This window comes from Megalobrama amblycephala, linkage group LG4 (assembly GCF_018812025.1).
Source record: "Megalobrama amblycephala isolate DHTTF-2021 linkage group LG4, ASM1881202v1, whole genome shotgun sequence".
In the NCBI taxonomy this organism is placed as follows: Eukaryota; Metazoa; Chordata; class Actinopteri; order Cypriniformes; family Xenocyprididae; genus Megalobrama; species Megalobrama amblycephala.
In genome coordinates, this window is record NC_063047.1 from 40,996,570 (window position 1) to 41,021,483 (window position 24,914).

The 24,914-nt window shown below is 37.9% G+C and overlaps 2 protein-coding genes across 2 annotated transcripts in view; one reads left to right on the forward strand and one right to left on the reverse strand.

The window, feature by feature from the left end:
- The first annotated feature begins 771 nt into the window (after nt 1–771).
- On the forward strand, nt 772–3,622 carry LOC125266132 (protein FAM163B). Its single transcript, XM_048186591.1, has 3 exons — nt 772–968; nt 2,633–2,748; nt 2,831–3,622. Exons 2-3 carry the CDS (start codon nt 2,656–2,658, stop codon nt 3,281–3,283), a joined length of 546 nt encoding a protein of 181 aa, XP_048042548.1. The 5' UTR covers nt 772–968; nt 2,633–2,655; the 3' UTR covers nt 3,284–3,622.
- Nucleotides 3,623–6,280: 2,658 nt separating this feature from the next.
- Nucleotides 6,281–24,914, reverse strand: part of adamtsl2 (ADAMTS-like 2) — a 30,978-nt gene continuing 12,344 nt past the window's right edge. Inside the window, exons 11-19 of the mRNA XM_048189339.1 lie at nt 18,675–19,029; nt 14,783–14,883; nt 14,548–14,674; nt 11,706–11,919; nt 11,330–11,485; nt 9,799–9,969; nt 9,542–9,718; nt 7,817–7,961; nt 6,281–7,179 (exon numbers count right to left, since the gene is read on the reverse strand). Coding sequence (XP_048045296.1) covers nt 7,058–7,179; nt 7,817–7,961; nt 9,542–9,718; nt 9,799–9,969; nt 11,330–11,485; nt 11,706–11,919; nt 14,548–14,674; nt 14,783–14,883; nt 18,675–19,029 — 1,568 coding nt within the window. The 3' untranslated portion in view covers nt 6,281–7,057. The remainder of the gene's footprint in view (nt 7,180–7,816; nt 7,962–9,541; nt 9,719–9,798; nt 9,970–11,329; nt 11,486–11,705; nt 11,920–14,547; nt 14,675–14,782; nt 14,884–18,674; nt 19,030–24,914) is intronic.

Here is a 24,914-nt window from a genome sequence, read left to right on the forward strand (position 1 = left end):
GAAAAAGAAGAGAGGGAAAAGAGAAAAATAACCTTGCCTTATACACTGCATCTTTACTTATGAATTTATCATGACCATGTCCGTACAATACACTGGAATCTCAGCCTCCTTTAATATTTGAAGGCTGAATAATTCATATACTAAAATATGGTTTTCTTCACTCTCCAACTATCTCCTCTTAGCAGCACTCAGTGGTCCAACAGGAGGAAAGTCAGCGGCAGGAAAGAGTTTAAAGTGGGACTAAAAGTCAGTGAATGTTTGAGAGTGTGTGTTTGACAGAAAGAAAGAGGAAGTACAAGTACATTTTAACAAATAATTAGGTCACTTGCAACTTAAAAATATTAATGAAAAATTAATAAACTGTCATCTACATGTTTCACACTTTGCATCTGGAAGACAACTTGAGGAGCTAGAATCACAAGAATATGAGAACATGAGATGCCATACTACACATTCTCTTTCAAAACTAGCAGAACATATCTTAAGCAGGCATCAGAATAAAATAATAGGCCTATACTATAAATCTCAAAAGTAGTACAGATCTTTAGACCACTAATAGCCTAATTATTCTCAATCCAGTCTGCCGCTGTAGTCCAAATTCATATTTGAAAGTAGCGATATTTACCTGATAGGCCTACAAAACACGTACTTTAAATATGGATTTAGTCAATATCAGTGAAAACGCGTACTAGGCTTCAACTATAGCCTATGAGTGAATGATCGTGTGATCAGTGGGGAGAGGTTGACACACACTGAGATGTGGGACGTGACTCCAGCGGACGCTCTTCTCCTCACAGCTCTCAGAAAGTCATCCACTATGTTCAGTGATCTTTTTGTCTGATCTATTTATTATAGAAAGTTAATTCCGTCTGGAGATGTGACCTCGTAAAAGCGATTTTGTAGGTAGTGTGTGGGTAAATTCGCCGGATGCGTTGGACGAGTGCCATATGTTCTGTAGATACCATAATGTGAGTATACAATACATCTTCTGAGTTAATGCAGTTTAAGTTCTATTTAAATGACATTTATATTTTTAAAATGTAATAATTAGCAGCCTATGTTAATAATATGCTCATTATGGGTCGCTTGTATGATTATTCTCACAGTATCGATCAGAAAATCAAAAGATTATTTATTTACAGGAAATGGAATTTAGTTCACATTTAATGGGCTACTTTGAATTGATAAATGAATTGAGTTCATAAATTATTGCACTTTGGATAAAGTTGTCACTATATTTCTTCTGTTAATTCTGAATATTGATATAGAGTATACAAAATTCATTCAGCTTTATTTGTTGTCAGACCTGAGGAACAGATCTTCGCGTTAATGTTACAGTAAAGTTAAATATTCCTAAATCACCTTAGACATCGTGTGTTGTTGGTTGTTAACTGATGATGACCTTTAGATTTGGTTATGTAAAGCTTTGCCAGTGATTTGTGCAAATGGGTGACTAGTTTATTTGGGCTTGAATGAGTCTCTGGCCTGAGGCGAGTCCAAATATGACATGAAATCTAAAAGTCTTATTGAGGGGCCCTTTCTGATTCACTTGTGTCTAGTTGCACCTTCATTTGCATTTCACATAGACAGAGACAGGATTATTTGTAACGCTAAACAAACAAACACTGACTAATCTGTGTTCTAATTATGACTAAATAACCTGAGCTTTGTAAATGTCTTTGGTCTGTTACATGCTGTCATTCCTTAGACATGCTGTTGAAATTGTGCAAATGTGCTATTTTTGGAAAAATCATTTAATGCATCTTCGATCAGTTTGTTATTACACTGCTGTAGCATGTGTTTGGATATTTTCCATATTTACTGAATTCATAATCAAAGAGCATGAAATAGGCATCAGATGTACATGTAATTTCAATAATAGCAATGATTTAATTGGGAGTATGCAATAGAATTGATTTAATTGAGAGTATGCAACAGACTCATGAGTAGTATAGACCAATATGTGCTGATATTTGACTACTGTGAGATTGTGAGATTTTTTTTTCTGTTTAAATAATGTTAGTTAATATATATATATATATATATATATATAGAGAGAGAGAGAGAGAGAGAGAGGTTGGTAAGATCTTTTTGAGTTCTCTTATGCTCACCAGGACTGCATTTATTTGATCAAAAATACAGTAAAAACAGCAATATTGTGAATTATTATTACAATTTCAAATAAATGTTTTCTATTTTAATATATTTTAAAATATAATGAATCCCTGTGATGGCAAAGCTGTATTTTCAGCAGACATTACTTGAGTCTTCAGTGACATGATCCTTCAGAAATCATTCTAATATAACTCAATAAGCATTTCTTACTATTCTCAATGATGAAATCAGTTGTGCTGCTTAATATTTTTGAGGAAACCGTGATACATTTTTCCAGATGAAAAGAATAGTATTTAAATTAGAAATCTTTTGCTAAATTAAAATTTTGAAAGGTAGTGTATTTTGGCCATAAAAAAAAAAAATCAGTTGACCACTAATCCTGTATAAACATGTCCAGTAGCTTACTTATGTACTGTATATATCTGTCAGTCTTTGCAATATGCAAGGCGGTATTTTTTTGCATCCAAAACATCAATTTTCTTTGTGTCTCTGTTTTTTGTCTTTATGGCATGCCCAGTTTGTTGATGGAGAGGATTTCGAATGACAGCCGGCACAGTGGTCATCACAGGTGGAATTTTAGCTGCAGTCATCTTGCTAACTATTGTCACAGTTTTGTGTTACTGTAGGCTGCAGGTAATCCTCCTCTACTGCTTGTCTCATAAGTACCGCCCTCTTCTCTTACATACTGAGTGTGACGTCTCACTCTGCCCATTAGTATTACTGCTGTAAAAGAGAAGAGTCGGAGGAGGGGGAGGAGGAGGCAGACGTTGCTAAGGCATCGCCAAGTCCACCACGCCAACCGAGTCCACCTGAGAGTCCACTGAGTCTTCAACATTTCCCTGAATACGCGTCCTCCAATCAGCTGCTAATGACTGCAGAGCCTTTTGAGCCCAATGGACCAGTCAGCTATCCTCAGTACACCCCGCGCATGCCCTACAGGCCGCCCCGCTCGTACACTTTCTGCCCCTCCTGCTCGGGCTATCTGCCGCTGTACATGAGCCCCCAGGAGGGGCTGCGCAATGGAGGTGGCAGGATCAGCTACAGGACTCTGCAGCAGGAGGAATTAGACCTGCCAATGGATACGCCCAGCTTCCACAAACTCAACCTCATCCGCTCCGTCACCATGCAGGAAGTGCTGACTCATCACAGCGTCAGCACGGATGTGTAGCACCTCGTATTCACCTGAAATATTGTGTGATTCACATTTGTAATGCTGCTTTCTGTACCCAGTGCTCCATTTTATTCATTTTATTTAATTAATTCCAAAATATCTACTTTTGATTGATTGATTGATTGATCAGGATAGTCATCTGCACTGTAAGAAAAAAAAATCCGTAGGTAAACGGAAAAGGCAATTATCTGCAAGGACATTATATAAGTTTACTGACATTTCCTTAAAAGGGATAGTTCACCCAAAAATGAAAATTTGATGTTTATCTGCTTACCTCCAGGGCATCTAAGATGTAGATGACTTTGTTTCTTCAGTAGAACACAAATTATGATTCTTAACTCCAACCGTTGCTGTCAGTCGTATAATGCATGTCAGTTTTTACAAAATCTATGAGAGTCAAAAAAACATGCACAGACAAATCCAAATTAAACCCTGCGGCTCGTGACGACACTTTGATGTCCTAAGACACGAAACGATCGGTTTGTGTAAGAAACTGAACAGTATTTATATATCCTTTTTTACCTCTAATACACCACTATGTCCAACTGCCTTGAGCGCGCGCGCATGGCATCCGGTGCGTGAGGTGTGTGCGCGCTCTGGCGTAGTTTACGCATGCGCCGGAAGTGATCTCTCTCGCGTATACATCACTCATTGTTTACACAGTGCACAAACATTGTAGGTACGATGGCTAATCAAAATGGTACTTACTTGCGCTTATCCGGATTGTTCAAACCGACTTAAAACTAAAAGATTACATTCGCTCGTGCAAACTCATTCGGGAGTGGTGACTTACCCAACTTCTGAGCCTGCTCGCCTGAAGTTATGGTTGATTGCTCTTCAGCTGGATATCAACACATCCCATTAACATACAAAAGTTGTTGAGGGTCTGCAGCGATCATTTTTCCCCTGATGATTTTACATACCCAGGAGAGGATCACGTACGACTTAAACCATCAGCTGTGCTTATGGTTTTTCCACATCCAACTGAGGTATGTGAACAAGATCTTTGTATGTGCCTTTTTTATTTGTAAACTGCCTTTACGAAAAGTAACAAAATAAAATGAAGTTTTGTAATAAAACCATGTTTTTTTGTGGTTTACTTCCAACTGTTGTACTACAGGCACCATGTTTAAACTACGCCAGAGCGCGCACACACCTCACGCACCGGATGCCGTGCAAGGCAGTTGGACATAGTGGTGTATTAGAGGTAAAAAATGATATAAATACTGTTTGGTTTCTCACTCAAACCGATAGTTTCATGTCTTAGGACATCAATGTGTCGTCACGAGCCGCAGGGTTTAATTTGGATTTGTCTGTGCATGTTTTTTTTACTCTCATAGATTTTGTTACCATTGACATGCGTTATATGACTGACAGACTGCAATGGTTGGAGTTAAAAATCATCATTTGTGTTCTACTGAAGAAACAAAGTTACCTACATCTTGGATTCTCTGGGGGTAAGCAGATAAACATCAAATTTTCATTTTTGGGTGAACTATCCCTTTAACCCCTATAAGAAAAGGTTCTATATAGAACCTTAAAGGGTTCTGTTTGGCGAGAACCTTTTTGGTATAAAGGATTCTTTAACATTGAGTCAAGAACCCTAGGGTTCTATATAGAACCCCACTGAACCTTTTTTTCTAAGAGTGTAAAACACAATACAATGCGATGCATTATTCAAAATGTGGGTAAAACACCTGTGAAAAATAAATACCGATTTATTAATAAATGTATTATTTATTAACTCCTATTAACACAGTACATTGTGTCCTATTTTTACAGACTTTTCTTAGACTGTGTAATAAAAGCATTTGCTTTATTATTCATACGTTCACTCTTCATATGTAACTAATAGGGCTTTTTATTGGCATGAGAACTGGAGAGTAAAATTTTGATATCTTTGATATTGTTTCACATTATTTGTCTCTCACAGATATTTACTGCTGTAATGAAATAGACGATTAAAAGATATATTAGGTTGGTGTGATTTGGTATGATAAAACTAAAAATGGTGAGGATGTACAGTATATTTAAGTTGTGAAATGATGATATCACCTGCTGTCATAGTTTTACATGTAGGATTGTGAATATGTGTGTCTGTTTGTGTAATCCATTTAATTGACTGACTTTATAATTGTCTGCATTCTTATCTTTAGTGCCACTCACTTTGCATTGATTTTGATCCAAAAGAACTCTGAAGTCACCAGAAAAATGATCTGTTATTGTCTTTTAACTTTTCATTTGTTAATAAATGCAAGATTTGTTAATATTAACAGTAGTTGTGTGAGGTTTTGATGAGCAGGTTTTGAGCTCTCATAATGTGATGAACATATTTAACTACACATTGCTGGCCAGCAGGTGGCATCAGTTCTTGTGCAGAAAAAAGGTTCTATCCATACTTTGGTCAATTAAAAACATTAAATGAGACAAAGTGTGTGTGTGTTTGTGTTATGTATGTTGGGATTTTTGCAGATGAATGTTACTGAATTACTACTGTTTTTCACTCCCAAAAACTGCTGAAATGTTTTGTATTCTTAATGAACTTAGTTTTTACACCAAGGTTATTTTGATAATTAAAACTAAAACCACAAAAAAATAATTACTTGAAATAAAAATAAAGTAATGATTTTAAAAATAAACATTAACTGAAATAATATATTATATTATAATATATATATACTGTATATATATATATATATATATATATAGTTTAAGTTGAAGTACTAAAATAACCAAAACTAAATAAACTAAAACTTAATACAACTAAAGATGTATTTTAAAAGTAAAAATGACAAAAACACAACAAAATTACAAAACAGAAACAGAAAATATAAAAATAAAATATAATTCAAAGTATAAACAAAAACTATAATGGTATATCAATAATACTAAAATAGCACTCATTTACATCTTATTAATGTAAATTATTCTATAAATAATTTGATTATTTTAAAACCTATATTAAAAATAACAAAAAACACAGCATTTCCTTGGAGTATAATATTTATTATTTAATATTCGGAGAGGTACACAACTGTTTTTCTATAAGAAAGTCAAATTTGATTGTCTTTTGTACTTGAGGTAAGGTAGTATACAATATATGAGGTTTATTGTGTCTTAATGAAACAATATATGAATCAGATACATTTTCAACTATAGCACGTTCAAGTGTCAGGACTCACTCAATGACAAGGATAAAATGACTTGGCTATGTCAAGTTCTGTTAAATCCATTGTCAATTCAAATCAAATGATACAAAAATGAATTAATCGGATACATACATATGAGAGAACCCAATAAAACTACTGCTGTAACCAATAAATTAACATAAGCCTAGGTCTAGCAATAGTTAAACTGGATAAAAGTAGACAGTAGAGCGTAGGAGCCAGCAGTGGCTTGAGGGTCAGCCTGTGTTTGGATGTACAGTACTAAATCAGCCATCTTCAGCCAGAGGTAACATTCAGTATCGACCTCTGCCACTGCCAGAAAATAAATGTCCAATAAAACCTGACGAATAATAAATACTTTTATGACATGCAATATAATCCTCTGAGCATTAATCAAATAATTTAATATTTCCTTACTGTATCCCACAAACACAGGACATTGTCATAAAGTAGGTATCATTTTGTAATACTGGCAGTAATGAAGTTTTTATGGAGCTAGTTTAAGCTATAACCAAATACTGATTCTAAGTTCCCTTGCTGCAATCCTAAAACAAGTACAATGCAGATGGCATGAAGAGATGAAAACCTGAGCGCTGGAGAGTAGCTAGGAAGCTTGAAGATTACGGCAAGAATGGCAACAGGCCTTGCTGTAATACCAGTGACTGCACAAATTCACCTTCAGAGCCAGCGAGCAGTTGGTGGTGGGACGATCCTGGCAGTTTTCATCTGGAGAAGCAATAAAGTAGTTACAATGCATGTTATTTATGATTTCTTTGGACCTATAGCACATTTTTGGCTATTAAAATGGTTTGGCTATTTTTTAAGTGCATATTTAAGGATTAGTTCACCCCCAAATTAAAAATCTGTCATCATTTATCACTTTCATGTCATTCCAAACCTGCATAACATTATAAATATAATGAATTGCAATAACGAGGAACAAAAAAATGGCACACTAGTGACATATGACACCAATTGAACATTTTATATATATTTAATTATATATTGTATTTTAATATATTTTAAAATATAATTTATGCCTGTGATGGCAAAGCTGAATTTTCAGCATCATTACTCCAGTCTTCAGTGTCACATGATCCTTCAGAAATCATTCTATTTCTTCTTATTAGCAAAGTTGAAAACAGTTGTGCTGCTTAATATTTTGTGGAAACTGTGATGCATTTTTTCAGGATTCTTTGATAAATAGAAAGAATTTATTTGAAATACAAATCTTTTGTAACATTTTAATTGTCTTTACAGTCAACTTTGACCCCATATTCAATATACATTCATATTTAACTGGAAAAATAACAGCATCAAGTTTTAGAACAATGTGAAATTTAGCATGAACTGTTTAGCATACCTGGAGGTTCGGTGGGACAGGGCTGGAGTGCACATGTCTGTTTGTTAACAGGTTTGGTCAAAGGGTCACATCCACGAACAAGCTCTCTTCCCTGGTAACACTTCACATCTCTCATTCTCACACCAACACCACAAGTCTTGGTGCACTGAGAAACAGTTGAGTACAAGCAAGAGAAAAGAACAGTGAATAAGACTCGAACTTGGGAGCCTTCATTGGAGAAGAAAGACTTGATAAGAAAATTGCTGTTTTTTAAAACCTAGTTAACATCTTGGTTAGTACTGTAACCCTGGTTCCCTAAAGCCGGGGACACACCTAACGATTCGCTGAAACATTCTAAGACTGAACTGAACACACATACCGATTGTTTCCTTGGACTGGAGCCAATTTATATACTCACACATGGAATTTGAACACCGACTGTAATCGCAGACTGAACGCAACTGGCTCTGACTGGACGCGTTTGAGCGCGATCAATCATAAGTATCAATTTACATTCATAATCGGCCTTACAATCGTTAAGTGTGTGCGCGGCTTAAGAAAGATGGCACGTTAGAATGTTTGGGAACTCTTCTGCGTGATTGCATCTGAAGCCATTGTGGAATCACTTCAATCTAATTGGCAAAACATCATCCCATGATGCATGACGGCGTACCACGGAAGCTATAAATGATACCCTGAGCAAACATCGCCAGCTTCTGTTTAGCTGAAAAAAGTAGTCACAGGCATGCCCAAAGTATGGAAGGCGATGCAGTGTCTCATTCTTTTCTCAGGGAACCAGACTTACAGTCGTAACCAAGACATTCCCTTTCAAGGGAAATCAACGCTGCGTCAGAATGTTGATGCTATGGAAACGTTCATACCCAATACGTCATAGTGACAAATGCCTGTCCCAGTGTAAATCATGGCGAGCACAAGCTTAGAACATAAACACCTGAGATCCTGGCATGGAATCCAAATCCAGACTGTAGAATCTGATAAATGCTGAGAGGACCAGCCTGCCGCATCACACACTTCCTGGAGGAAAACACCTGACAACAAAGCCTTACTTCTTATTGAATGGGCTCTCAGATGACGGCTCTCAGATTCGCTCTCAGTCTCGCTGAGGGTGGGCGTGAGAAATTACACTCTGCTTCTGTTGTTGCCTGGGAGAGGAGCTCGTACTGGGCTCCTTAGCAGCAGCCCCAGGACCTGGGTCCGGCGAGGGATAACTTTTGAAACACCGCCACCTGTTTCTTTGCCTCTTGAAATCTCTTGATCCTTAAGCAGGTTTAGCCTAGTATGCAGTATCGCCATTGTGTGCAGACATGCTCCAGCCTGACCCGCCATCACGTAATCTTTGCCCACTAAGGAGGATGTCTTTCTACAGGACTTGGTGGGGATTGTCAGGGCCTAAAGGGACGATACAGACTCCTGGGAGAGATAGCTTGCAAGTGTCTTTTCAGTTAGAAGGAGACAGAATGACGCAGAGAGCTTACTGAAGGCACAGAAGCTGATGATGTTTCGCCAATGAGATTGGAGTGATTTCACAATTCACACGTACCTCAGACGCAATCACGCAGAAGCGTTCCCTTACCGTCAGCATTGTGACGCAGAGTTGAGTAACTCACTTAGTTTACTGTAAATGCCTACATGGCCAGCTGTACTTTCTGCTACTAGTTATACTAGTTATATTTGATAGTTTTTCAATCTGCCATCATAAATTGAATACACTTTTAAATGTTTCACCTCAGACCATGGTGTTGTGTACCACTTGAAGCAAGGCCTTTCAAAGCAGGTGTCCTCATCTACTGGTTGCTTACTGCTGTCACATTCCTCATCATCATGGATCTGGACCTTTCCACCTGTGATTCCGACACACAGCACTGTCCTTCTCTTCACACCGCGCCCGCAAGTTGTGTTGCACTGGGAGCCAGAAGACAATGATTACTGGAGAAATATTAAAAACATTGTTTTTTTTTCCACAGCAAAAGCATAATCCTCACCCTCTCCCAGTCTTGAGCCAGCCAATGTGGAGGGCATTCATTGTCTCCACAGGGGTGAATGGCCAAAGGTTTGTTTTCAGGTGGGCATTGAGACTCAGGTACCACTCGTCCCTCTGGTGTTTTGCAGTACACATGCCGAACCGTTTTTCCATGCCCACAGATGCCTGAACACTGAGTAAAAATGAAATATGAACATTTTTAAAATATAGTTAGATAGTTCACACAAAAATAACATTTCTGTCATCATTTACTCACACTCATGTCATTCTAATCATTTTATTATTTGGAGAAAATATCTTAGTGTTTTTTTGTTTGTTTTTGCCCATACAATGGAAGTACAATTGGCTTCAGTGTTGTTTGTTTTCCAAAATTCTTCAAATTATCTTCCTTTGGAGTTCCGCAGAAGAAATAAAAATGGGTTTGAAATGACATGAAGCTTTGTAAATGATGACAGAATTTGAACAATCCCTTTAAGTTATGTGGAGCAGGATTTTGGACCAATGAGATTCATGATTTGGATGGTGTAAGCTCCACTCACATTACTGTTAATGAGCATAAAGTTAAACTCTTAAAGGTGCTCTAAGCGATCATGGGTGGAGTAACTTCCTGTTGACGTTCGAAGTGTTGTCAAACAAAACAGAGGCTAGCTAGACCCTCCCTCCTCCTCCTCCTCCCCCTCCCCTCCGTGCTTCCTGAAACAGTCATGAACGTGCATTTAAAATCATTCTTGTCGGTTATTGGCTGGAGCATGTTTATTATGTTTTCTGGTCCAGGCTGCACCAGTTTGTTTTTATTGCCGTTTCGGAGCTTGTGGCGACTACAGAGACCGCGTTTTTTACAGTGTGTTAAGGGGACAGGCAGCTAGCGGATAGTGAGGAGATGTTTGCTGTATGTGACAAAAAATTTTTTGGCCTAAAAACGCATGACATCTCTTAGAGCACCTTTAAGTTAAGTTAAGCTCAAATTTCTCAGCAGTTGCTGTCGCTCATCACCTCCAATCGCCAACTCTCTAGAAAATGAATGACTTTCTGTCACTGTACTGCTTCAAATCAATGTCAGTTTGAATGCCCCTTGTTACTCTATGGACCCTTTTCATATTTCACATTTCATCATAGTTGGGTAAAATTCTATAGCAGGGGACAGAAACTACAACAAATCTAATTTTGCATTCCCATTTGTCTCAATTGCAAAAGAAAAAATCCACAATAGCATTTCTATGAGCTTCCAAAATAGGAAAAAAATATTGAGAGATGGTCAGAAGAGGGAAAGATGTTAAATTTGTTGTCACTGTATTAAACACTACAGTAGTTTGATGCCAAGGTAATAAAACACAAAGTATAGTGTTATAAGTGTACATCATTTTTTAAAATGAAAATATAAAAAAACTTCGCTAGATTTACAATGTTAATAACGGCGGAAATGTGACATCACAATCTGATTCATCAATGTACTTGATTAAAACACAGTGTTAAATATTTTTTAAACTGTCAAACATAATGAGTGTGCATTTCAATTCTTGAGAGTGTCTCACCGGTCCCCACTCAGACACTGTCCACTGGCGCTCGCATGGAGGGCCGGTGCAGTTTTTGGTAGACACTGGGCGAGTTGTCTCATCACATGCATGATTCTCATCTGAGCATCTGACCTCTCGAGTAACCAGACTCTTGCGACCGCATTTAGCTGGGCACTGCAAAACAAACAGGTATTCTAGTTTGATAACACTGACATTGTCCACTCCAAACATTTCAGTTTTCAGTTTGCTACTCATATAAATTGATCTTGTTTAAATGATTTTTAGGAATTTTTACTGGCCAAGACAAAAATACTGATTAATAATTTATTTATTCACTTATTTACAGTGTATGGAGGCAATAATGGAGGATTAAGTAAAAGAGCTCTTAACCTACCTCAGACCACTCAGCTACTTCCCACTGAGGGCCACAAGTAGGGCTTTTACATGCCCGACGCTCTGGGGGGCGCTCTAGCTGTGCCTCTGTACAGAGGTCACTGTACACTGAGCTGTCTAGGCCGGGAGCCAGCATCTTCCAGCACCGCACAAGGCGAAACTGGAAACCTTCTCCACAGGTCCGAGAACACTCACTCCAGCTGCTTGCCTCCCATCTAGACATAAAGAGCACAGTAAGAGTTTTGGGTCAAGTAACACTTTTTAGGAGACATAATAAAATTGCAATTAGTATGACATAAGAGTGAGTAAACGATGACAGAATTTTTTTTTTTTTTTGGGTGGGGGGGGTTGTGTTGTTTTCTTTCCTTTTCTTGTCTTTGCTACAGAGCCGCGCACTTGACATGAGGAAAAAAGACAAGATATTGTGAACACAAATTACAGGATTAGTTCACTTTGAAATGAAAATTACTCCAGGACTCAAGCCATCCTAGGCGTATACAGTACAGTCCAAAAGTTTGGAACCACTAAGATTTTTAATGTTTTTAAAAGAAGTTTCGTCTGCTCACCAAGGCTACATTTATTTAATTAAAAATACAGTAAAAAACAGTAATATTGTGAAATATTATTACAATTTAAAATAACTGTGTACTATTTAAATATATTTGACAAAGTAATTTATTCCTGTGATGGCAAAGCTGAATTTTCAGCATCGTTACTCCAGTCTTCAGTGTCACATGATCCTTCAGAAATCATTCTAATATGCTGATCTGCTGCTCAAGAAACATTTAATGTGTACAATTGTACAAAATATTTGTGTACAATATTTTTTTTCAGGATTATTTGATGAATAGAAAGTTCAAAAGAACAGTGTTTATCTGAAATCTAATCTTTTGTAACATTATAAATGTCTTTACTGCCACTTTTGATTGATTTAATGCATCCTTGCTGAATAAAAGTATTCATTTCTTTAATTTCTTTTCAAAAAAATAAAAATAAAAAATCTTACTGACCCCAAACTTTTGAACGGTAGTGTATAATGCTACAGAAGCTTTGTATTTCAGATAAATGCTGTTCTTTTGAACTTTCTATTCATCAAGGAATCCTGAAAAAAAAAGTACACAACTGTTTTCAACATTGAAAATAATCATAAATGTTTCTTGAGCAGCAAATCAGCATATTAGAATGATTTCTGAAGGATCATGTGACACTGAAGACTGGAGTAACGATGCTGAAAATTCAGCTTTGCATCACAGGAATAAATTTGTCAAAAAAAAAATATTTCACAATATTACTGTTTTTTACTGTATTTTTAATTAAATAAATGTAGCCTTGGTGAGCAGACGAAACTTCTTTTAAAAACATTAAAAATCTTAGTGGTTCCAAACTTTTGGACTGTACTGTATGACTCTCTTCTTTCTGATGAACATAATCGAAGTTATATTAATAAATATCCTGACACATCCAAGTTTTATAATGCAGTGAACGGGACCAACGAGTATGAAGATCAAGAAAGTGCATCCATCCAAAGCAAAACGTACTCCACACGGCTCCGGGGGGTTAATAAAGGCCTTCTGAAGCGAAGCGATGCATTTTTTTAAGAAAAATATCCATATTTAACAAGTTATAAAGTAAAATATATAGCTTCCGCCAGACCACCTTCCGTATTCAACTTACAAAGTGTAATGCCTCTTGCAGTTCAAAACGCTTACGCTATGTCCTACACCTTCTGAATTCAACTTCTGAAAAAAGCTTTCTTCCTAAGTTGTCTGGCAGAAGCTAAATATTTTACTTTATAAATATGGTTTTTCTTACACAAATAAATAACTCCTATTGTGTTCATCAGAAAGAAGAAAGTCATAGTCACCTAGGATGGTTTGAGGGTGAGTAAATCTTGGGGTAATTTTCATTTTAAAGTGAACTAATCCTTTAAGATTTTGTTCCCATGACTTATTCATTTGTTCCCTCTTTTTAGGTAAAAGGTGGCCACTTTGTACCAATTTGCTTCCTCATTTTAGTTAAATTATGGCCACGATTTACTAAATTAAATACTAAATTAAGAACAAATTAATACAATGTAGCAAAGATTTGCCTAAAAATAAATTAATCAAATATGGTCACAATTAAACTAAAACGAGGGAACAAATGAATAAAACGTGGCCATTGATTAACAAATACTTAAAGGGGTTCTACACCCAAAAATGTCAATTCTGTCATACTTCACACACATTCATGTTGTTCCAGACTTTGGTTAGTCTTTCAAACACAAAGATATTTTTAATGAAACCTGAGAGGTTTCTGTCCCTTCTTTGAAAGTCTGGGTAACCAAAACTTACAAGATCCATAAGCTCATAAAGGAATCATAAAATGAATCCATACATATAATCCATTACATGTAAAAACACATACATAGAGCACATCACATATGGCAAACGTGCGTGCATCACATGTGTGCGTCACTCTGGAACAAATCTCATTGATTCTTGTGCATGACACAAGATGTATGTGTCGATCATTGCTTAGATGTAAATTAAAGGCTAAATTAAATCTGTTCATCATATACAGTGATTGAATCTCTTGACAAAACTTGAATTAAACAGCTTGATTCATATGGATTCATTTTACAACAGCTTTATGACCTTTTTTTTACCTGGACAGAAACCTCTCAGGTTTCATTAAATCTTCATTTGCGTTTTGTAGATTTACCAACGTCTTATGGGTTTGGAATGACATAAGGGTGAATGAATGATGACAGAATTTTCATTTTTGGTTGATCTATCCCTCACGTCATGTGCGGCGCTCCGTACTTTCCCCCTGCATTTCTGTGACAACTGCAGCATGCGCACCTGGGCTGGCATTCTCTGCCAATGCAGAAATCATGAACTGGCTCTGGTCGAGTCAAAGCATCACAATAAACATCATCCACCTCAATGCCATCATACCGCACACACATGGCAAGTGATTTCGACACACCTGTTTGAGAAAGAGCATTGTATAAAACAAACTTCCCAACATAAAAATGGTTATCAGGAATAGTTATGTGTGGATGTTTGTGGCCACCGAGTATAATGCCTTGATTACCTATTGAGCATGTCATACTGCAAGGCTCCTGTGAGGACAACTTCCAACGGTACATGTCAGCCGCGCTCAGTTTGTTCTTCTGAAGGAGCCTTTGGTTATTTCTGCGATAAATAAAACAGCATCTCAGGCTAGGCCACGGTTCAGCCACCTGCACTGTATATTAGGCAGAGCATTCACTTTTGTTGATGCCGAGACACCAACTGACACTCCAGTCATAAAACCACTAACATTTTTACCATTCCTGGTCACACTCATTACCTTAATGTCAAGGCTGGAAAACAGTGCATTCCCTCAACTAGACAGGAGCCAATAAAATTTGTTCCTCATGATAAATTCCTGGGATTTATCTGATGCGACAAGCGTAGTCTGTACCCGAGTGATCTATGTCACTTTTTTCCACAAATAACAAAATATCTTGAATTATGTTTCTCAGAAAGTCCATCATCCTTACATTCAGCCTTCTTTTCTTCTCCCCACCTGGAATCTTTCTTTTCTTCTTCAGATACGAGTAAGGGCATTTCATGAGATGTTCTTTATGATCTCTGGCAGAGGGGCTGGTAAAGCAGTGTTTGGACACGGCGGAGGGAACCCAGCATGAATTATAAATATGATGGAATGCAATCCCGCCAGCCTCTGCTTGGCCGTCTCCTCTCGGCACTCTTTGAATGTCTCCAAGAACGTTAACAAAAAACCAAGCCAGAGCTTGAGTCTGCAGCACATTCCATTCACCCATGAGCAGGGCTGTCCCACACAAGCCTAGGACCTTACATTCGAAATTGCCAAAAGAGCCAACTGACAAAGATGCCCGCTGCTTCATTGTATGGAAGACCTTGGAATTGTCTTGAGATTTCTAGCATCATGCTCGACCAGCTACTGAGCTGATTAAAGATTGAGATTTAGCTGTTGTTAGCTTTGCACAATGTAGAGTTTGAACAGTACATTCAAGTTGTGCCATCCCTTGACAATCGTGAAGTCAGAATTGGAGCTTTGATGATTCATCCTGCACTACACAGAATTTTGTCAAATGCCAATCAAATGCCTTCTAAATTGATAATTCCCCTCCCGTTAACACAACTGACTAGCAAGTAGCAAATCATCCTTCATGTCTGTTATGTAACTAAAGACTATTGGCTATTAAAATAAATAAATAAATATTATAATAATTATTAGAATTATTAAAATATTATAGAAAATAATTATTATAAAATTATAAAACACTGATCAAACTGTACTGTACTGTTCAAACGTTTGGGGTCCGTAAGATTTTTTAGTATTATTTGAAAGAAATACCAAATAATTAACATCAAAGTAAAGACATTTATAAAGATTCTATTTAAAAAGAAAATCTGTTTCTAAACTTTATAATATGAAAAATATACCACGGTTTCCAGAAAAATATTAAGCAACACACCGTTTTCAGTTTTGATAATAATAAGAAATATTTCTTGAGTATTTCAAATCAACATATTCGAATGATTACAGGAGGATCATGTGACGCTGAAAACTGGAATAATGGCTGCTGGAAATTCAGCTTTGCCATCACAGGAACAAATTACATTTTAAAATACATTGTGTGCTGAATTAGTAGGCAAGTTGATTTTCTGATAATATTTTTTTTTTCCCAATAACATATTACCAATTCCAAACCACATCAATCTTGATAACTGCTATTAAATTTGTATTTAATCATTTATAAGTGATATATAATTGTTCGTGAAGGCTGGAAGTTAAAAACGCCTTATATTCCAGTGTGCATAATTATTAGACAGGTTTTCTTTTACAGATAAAATGAGCAAAAAAAGAGATTTAACTCAGACTGAAAAGTCAAAAATTATTAAATGCCTATGAGAAGGATGCAATACTAATGCAATACTAGAAATTGCAAAGTTAAGGCATGACCATTGGACAGCAAAACGCTCCTTGGGTCAGAAGGGTCAGACAAAAACAGGTGGAGAAAAAAAGACACGTTAGCCAAAACAGAATTAAGAATTAAGGTGAAGAATTAAGTGTGAAACCATCAGGAACCCTTTAGTCTCCAGCGCCTCTAGGTTAGGTAAAGAATCCTAAAAAATGACCCACACTTAATATGAATCACATACTGAAGTATAGTAAAATACATGAATACTGTTTTTTTATAGGCTTTATAGACAGACAGATTGAGAGTGACTCTTGAAGGACCAACACCACATCCTCTTGTACCACTGTTTGAAGAATTTATCTTACAGAATCTGGCAGTAAGGTGTTGGAGTTAATTTTTAGTTCATCTTGGTTTCACACTTAATTCTTCACCTTAATTCTTAATTCTTCTGCAGTTAACATGTGTCTTTTCTTCTCCACCAGTTTTTGTCTGTCCCTGCTGACCCAATGAGTGTTTTGCTGTCCAATGATCATGCCTTAAAGGTGCAATATGTAAGATTTCTGTCCGCTAGAGGTCGCTAGAGGCCTATTCAAAACAAAGGCGTAGCTTGATGACGCCAAGTTTGAGCACGGAATCTTCTGGTCTTCACTTCACAGCTGGTGCAAAAGAATAGGGATAGGACTCGGGAAGAAATCATGTTCATAGATGCAATTATTAACCTTATTGTAGTATGAAGCAGAGCAGGACCGAGTGTTGTGGGAGCTGAACGAGGCCGCTGGAGCGATTGCGCAAGACACGCCTCACGAGCAGTGGAACTTTTATTATGCCTCAGTTGCCGGTGCCGCTTCCGCTTTTCCGGTCATGAGTATGAGGTAACGCAGCTCTGTTTATCATATTAGATACATTTGAGAGTGTTGAAAATTATAACGTTACTCTGAGCGTTCGCTCGGCAGCTGCTGTGAGACACTTGTTTGAGACACACTGCAGTAAGAAAGATCGATTTTAGAATATCATATTAAATACTGGATGGCTTGTGTTGATAAATGGCATGCAATTAATTTTAAAACGTATTGTATGATGGAGAAAATTCTATATTACGGTTACTAACAATAAAGCTGCATCTGATTATGCTATGTTAGCTACTTGTCAAAAATGGTGCTTTTCTATGAGGCATGGTAAAGCATGGTACTCGCAAAAAAAATCAAGAAAATTAGATTTAAACAATATAACTAAACGTGTTGAGCTATGTAACCAAACAGTTGTTCCCTTGCCTATTAAAACATGTAATATATTAAAGCGTCTTTGGTGTTTCCATGGTTTCTACAAAATAAAACCGGAAACCGAGGGTAACGCGGGTAACGCGGGTATGACACAATTGACAGGCGACTCCTCACACGTCCCGGAGCCTTGGTTAAAATTGCAATTTTCTCACAATTTACAAATAGTTGGAAACATTTGGGATATTATAAGTACTCAAGTGAAAAAAATATAAAACACTGGCCTAGTGGTTTTTGGATATTTTAGTGCAAAAATTTTACATATTGCACCTTTAACTTTGCAATTTCTTTTGCATTAGTATTGCATTCTTCTCATAGGAATTTAATAATTTTTGACTTTTCAGTCTGAGTAAAATCTCTTTTTTAGCTCATTTTATTTGTAAAAGAAAACCTGCCTAATAATTATGTACACCTGAATATAAGGCGTTTTTCACTTCCAGCCTTTATGAACAATTATATATCACTTATAAATGATTAAATACAAAATTAAAAGTAGTTATTAAAATTGATGTGGTTTGGAATTGGTAATATGTGCTTGAAAAAAAATATGATTAGAAAATCAACTTATACCTAATAATTCTGCTCGCGGTGTAAAATAAAAATAGAAAACAGTTATTTTAAATGGCAAAATATTTCACAAAAATACTGTGTTTACTGTATTATTGACAAAATAAATGCAATCTGTCTTATGCAAGTGTCTTATGCTCATTAGCCCTAAAGCTTTGAACCATAGTATACAGTACATAACCATATTTACCTGGTGCGATTGCTGCGATTGCGTAAAATGGTAGTAAGAGTTCTGTTTGGGAGCAGGAAGTCCCCTGTGTCATTTCGTCGGTGCCCGAGGGTGAACTCAAGCAGTGAGCCATTAAGACCCGCACGCTCAAGACTGCTGTAGTCTAACTCCAGTGGGCCTGCTTCCGAGGACAGGCCATCTCTATGAGTAAGAAGCTGATTGGTTGAGATGTTTGCAAGAACACCATCTGAGCCAACTCGTTCTCCCAGCAGCACTCTCCAGATGAGATTTTCAGAGTTTGTCATGTCCTCTGCAGGTCTGCTGACTGGTACAACACCAGGGGCTCCTACTTCACTGGGCCAGCTGCAATTCCACTCTTTTAAAACAAGAAGAAGGATGGATTCATTTTAATTAAAGGCTAAATTAATTTAGCTTGAAGGCTCAACCTGTTACACCTGGTACAACTAAACAATAGATCCAAAAAAACGTGGTCAGTGCCAACCCAAAATACAAGTCTGGGTTTTAAACGGATCACTGCATATATTACTGTATTCAATAACAACTAATTTAAGAGGATCATTGCCAATTTCAAAAGATTTAGTTTAAGTTTTATTTGTGAATGCTCTATATAGAAAGGAAATTCAAAGAGTAGAGTGGTATCAAAGACTATAATGCAAGACAGGGGCACAACCTACATCAGGACACCCAACCTCATTTATAATTATCAATGTCAAACCAACAGCAAACACAAATGTCCATCATTCTCATTTTAGCAAAGGGAAATGTCAGGTCTCTCTGAATTTTTCACCCTCTCCAACTAATCTTTGTTGCGGGTTATGCATTATAAAGGACACCATAGGGCCGGCAGAAAGAGGCCTTTTAACTCACTGATGATTGTGCAGTGAACCATGCACCCTTTCTGTCTAGTCTATCCTCCAGATATAGTGAAAACATCACTCCTGTGCACGAATCTTAAGAGGTGAGGCTGATGGGTCATTTTAAAGATTTTTTTTACTAAAAACATCACAATAATCTTTATTTGGGGTTAATTTGTGCAACAGGTAGGGTATGACGGGGGAAGATGCCTCCTCCTGCATTTACTGTTAAATTGTACTTATTAGATGTTTTTCGCATTTCGTAAAGAGAGAGAATGATTGAGTACAGAAAGGCCTTAAAAACTGCTAGATCTGCCTATTTTTCAAATCTTTTAGAAGAAAATAAACACAACCCTAGGTATTTATTTGATACAGTGGCAAAATTAACAAGAAATAAAGCTTCAACTTCTGATGTTTCCAAACAGCACAGCAGTAATGACTTTATGAACTTCTTTACTTGCAAGATTGACAATATTAGAGAGAAAATTATAACCACGCAACTGTCTACTACAGTACCACGTCAGAGATTGCATTGTAGTATCCCTGAGGAAATTCAATTAATTCACTGCTTTAGGAGAGGAAGAATTGTCTAAACTTGTTAACTCATCAAAATCAACAACATGTATGTTAGACCCTTTTTGTATGTTAGAGTTTTAAGCTGGCTATTATTAAACCTCTTATTAAAAAAACACAACTTGATCCTAGAGAATTAGTCAATTACAGGCCAATCTCAAATCTCACTTTTCTGTCAAAAATACTAGAAAAGGCAGTATCACCACAACTATGTTCCTTTTTAGAAAGAAATCCTGAGACTGCTCTCATTAGATGATTTGCTCTTATCATTAGATTGTGGTTGTATCTCTCTATTAGTGTTACTGGATCTTAGTGCTGCATTTGACACTATCGATCACAACATTCTTTAAAACAGACTCGAAAATTATGTTGGCATTAGTGGAATTGCATTGTCATAGTTCAAATCATACTTATCTGACCGTTATCAGTTTGTAGTAGTAAAAGAAGAGATGTCATATCGATCACAAGTTCAATATGGAGTACCGCAAGGCTCAGTACTAGGACCGTTGCTTTTCACTCAGTACATGCTACCCTTGGGAGATACCATTAGGAAGCGCGGTGTTAGTTTTCACTGTTACGCTGATGATACTAAGCTCTATATTTCTTCAAAACTTACCGAAACGTACCAATTCACAAACTTAACAGAATGCATAGCTGATTTAAAAAATTGGATGACCAGTAATTTCCTACTTCTAAATTCAGAAAAAACAGAGATTCTAATTTTTGAACCAAAAACTACTTCACGCAATAACCTAGAATACTGTCTAACACTTGATGGCTGCTCTGTTAAGTCTTCGTCGTCAGTTAGGAACCTGGGTGTGCTCTTTGATACCAATCTTTCATTTGAAGGCCATGTTTCTAGCATCTGTAAAACTGCATTCTTCCATCTTAAAAATATATCTAAACTACGACATATGCTATCAATGACAAATGCAGACAGTTAGTTCATGCATTCATGACCTCAAGGCTAGATTACTGTAACACTCTACTGGGTTGTTGTTCTGCTCACTGGATAAATAAACTACAGCTTGTACAAAATGCAGCAGTTAGAGTTCTTACTAGAACTAGGAAGTATGACCATATTAGCCCAGTTCTGTCAACACTGTATTGGCTCACTATTAAACATCATATAGATTTTAAAATCCTGCTAATTACTTACAAAGCACTAAATGGTTTAGCTCCCCAGTACATGAGTGAGCTCTTAATGCAATATAGTCCTTCACGTCTATTGCGATCTCAGAATTCAGGCCAGCTGATAATACCTAGAATATCAAAATCAACCGCAGGCGGTAGGTCCTTCTCCTATTTGGCACCTAAACTCTGGAACAATCTTCCTAGCATTGTTTGGGAAGCAGACACACTCTGTCAGTTTAAATCTAGACTAAAAACGCATCTCTTTAACCTGGCATACACATAACACATTATCAATTTATATTTTCATATCCGTTAAAGGATTGTTAGGCTGCATAAATTAGGTCAGCCGGAACCGGGAACACTTCCTATAACACCAGATGTACTCATTACATCAGAAAAAGAATGGCATCTACGCTAATATTAGTCTCTCTGTTTATCCTGAGGTTTACCATAGTCAACCGGATCCGGGCCGTATCCAGGTGAGATCGAGGACCTGCGCCTTGACATGACCACAACGTAGCTCTGAAGTATCAGCAGAGATTGAGTCAACTAGATCATCCACTGTGAAGGCCTAATTGACATGACAGCCAGTGGCACAGTTCCTCAACAAACCGTCCATACCGGTGTGATGAATACGATCCTCAACTGGATGGAACTGGAATAAATACTTTGAATGTTGCGATCCCATCGAACTTATGATAGCTACCTGAATCGTAACAAAGCACTGTTTGACAGAGGAGAACTGGCCCCCTGACTAAGCCGGGTTTCTCCCAAGGTTTTTTCTCCATTTTAACACCTGTTTGCGACCTGATGTCACCTGTTGGAGTTTGGGTTCCTTGCCGCTGTCGCCTTTGGCTTGCTTAGTTGGGGACACTTGACATTTGATATTCAACAGTGTTTTGATCTGCCTGCATTGACACCATTTTCTTTAAGAGCTGCTGTGCAGCCAAAATTATATACCAGTTATCACTGTAAAGCTGCTTTGACACAATCTGCATTGTAAAAAGCGCTATATAAATAAAGGTGACTTGATTGATTTAGAGTATTTAATGTATTTAGAGATGAGCTCAGGATGATTATACATATTGTCTCAGGTTACAACTGCACATGTGAAATCAGTCCAATGTCATGGCGAGAAGTCATCCCATAGTGTGTGACGTCATGACTAGGAAGTTATAAAGCGCACCTAAACCAAACAATGTCAGCTTCTGATTGGCAGAAGCGAGTCGATCACGGGCATACAGGAAGTATGGCAGGGCGACACAGCATCTTGTTTCATTCTCAGAGAACCCTGGATACATTCTTAACCTGAGATGTTTGCTTTTGAGGGAACTTGCGCTGTGTTGGAAGTAGCAACACTATGGGAACAAGATTACCCACTCCGCCATACTGACAAGTGCCTGTATAGTGTGAATCCTGCCAGCACTTCGGACATGAGACATGAGCACCTGGGGTGTGGAGTCCAAGTCCAGGGGCCAGTTGTTCAAATTATAATGGATTATTCTGAACCCATCAGAAGTGTGGATATACACACATATTTTTATTTTACTTTTTATTAGTGTTAAAGTAATAAATTTAAGTAGGAATTAGAAGTGCTTTGGAATGCACAGCATTATTCAATGTGTTGACGTAATTTCAACTGAAACAGGAAGACGGGGCAGGCAATATCGAACAGCTCTGCCTCTTTTTTTAAAAATAGCCAATAGCATTTCATTTATCAGCTCAGCCAGAGCCGGTAAAGCTATAGTTGCCCTCTAATCTCTAACTGTTTCTCCTCCTAATCTCTTCTGTATCACTTTAAAATACAGCATTCTGTGCAGGATTCAAAAGGGGCCCGATGCGTTTTGTGGTCTGTGCTGACTCACGCATATGATCCGCTATGTCTCTGGACCGGAGCAGACTGTGCTTGCGCTGCGGTGGTTCACAAGACACTAATGCAAAAACTGACATCATTCACGTCAGTGGAAAGCATATTTACACAGTCTGAATCGTTCCCTATCCTCTATATAGTGCACTATGTGCCATTCACCATATAGAAACTAGTAAATGTGTGAACAAATGAAGTCTGCACATCTGCTTATAGTGTAGGAGGGGGCAGGAGTGCACATCTGCTTATAGTGTAGGAGGGGGCAGGACTTCAGATTCTAAAGAGCATTTGATTGGACAGAAGATTTGATGAGAAGCTGAAGTCCGCAGTGATGTCATGAAAATCCATGATCCATTTTAACAGAAGTGAGAGACTGTAAGTTTTGAATGCTTATATCTCCTAAATGTGAATTTTGTCATTGTTTTGGAGCACACCAGTTTATTCATAACCTTAAGGCTAACATATTCATACTTAAAGCTAAAAAACGTACATTTTGATTTCAGGGGGACTTAAAACTCTTTGAAATACTGGCCCGAGGTTGTAAAATCATACAAATGTGTACGCAGAGGACCAGCCCACCACATCACATACATCTTGTAGTGAAACTTCTGACCAGAGAGTTTTAGAGGCCGCCATACTCCTAGTAGAGTGTGCACTGACAGCCATAGGTGAGGTCTGACTGCACGCCTCATACGCAAGAGAGATAGCTTCGAATATCCACCTGTTTATTGTCTGTTTGGTTGACGAACCAAAGTAGACAAACAGCTAATTGGATTTCCTCCACAGGGCAGCTCTGTGGACATAAGCATCCAGTGCTCTGGACACAACAGATTCAGCTTCTCCTGGTCTGACATCTGATATGGAGGAGGAGAAAAGGCTTGCAAGATTATAGATCATGCAACATTGGTTGGAACCTTAGGCATGTAATCCGGTCTAGGGTGCAAAAAGGCTTTAACCATGCTGGGAGCAAGCTCTAAACATGAAGGGGGACCGACAGAGCCTGAACATCTCCTATTCTCTTAAGAGATGAGATAGCCAAGAGGAAGACTTTTTCTAAGACTCAAAGGCTGGAAGAGTGCCGTGGCAAGACCTTATCCCAAGCCGGAACCTTTGCATGGCTTGCAGGCCTCAGCCCCAAAGCATCATGAAGGAAATTATTTACCAGTGAGTTTCTCCCCAATGATTCACCACCCAAAGGTGCGTGGTAAGCAGCTATGGCTGGCACATAGACCTTCAGAGTGGAGGGGGAATGCCCAGCAGAAAATCTGTCCTGAAGGAACTCCAGCACTGTACCAATTGGGCAGTTAACTGGATCCAACTGGCGATTCCTGCACAATGAAGTGAAAAGTCTCCACTTCAAGGCATAAAGTTTCCTTGGGTTAGGAAACTTTGGTTGAGAGACCAGCAGAATTCAGGAGTTGGTCCCCCTTAGGGGCCAAACCCATAGTTTCCACATATCCGGGAGGGGATGAAGCAGTGTGCCACCTGCCTGGGACAGGAGGTCCTTCCTGATGGGAATCTCTTTTGGAGAGCCACAGAGGAGAAAGGTTAAGTCTGCAAACCATACTTGGGCTGGCCAGAACAGGGCTACAAGAAGTAGACTGATGACGTCCTGGCAAACTCTTTCTAGAACTCCTAGGAGCAGAGAGCTGGATGCATGAGGGACAACCAGGGCAGACAGTGTGTCATTTCTTGAGATGCAAATAAGTCCACTTCTGCCTGGCTGAACACCCTCCAAATCAACTCCACCACCTTTAGGAGCACTTTCCATTCCCCGGGCCTCAGCCTCAGCAGGATGTCTGCTCCCTGATT

What these genes read in the sequence shown, in the direction of transcription:
- LOC125266132 (XM_048186591.1), top strand. Translation starts at nt 2,656, where the DNA reads ATGACAGCCGGCACAGTGGTCATCACAGGTGGAATTTTAGCTGCAGTC. An exon ending in TGTGTTACTGTAGGCTGCAG is followed by an intron (nt 2,749 to 2,830) that starts GTAATCCTCCTC and finishes TCTGCCCATTAG; the next exon opens with TATTACTGCTGTAAAAGAGA.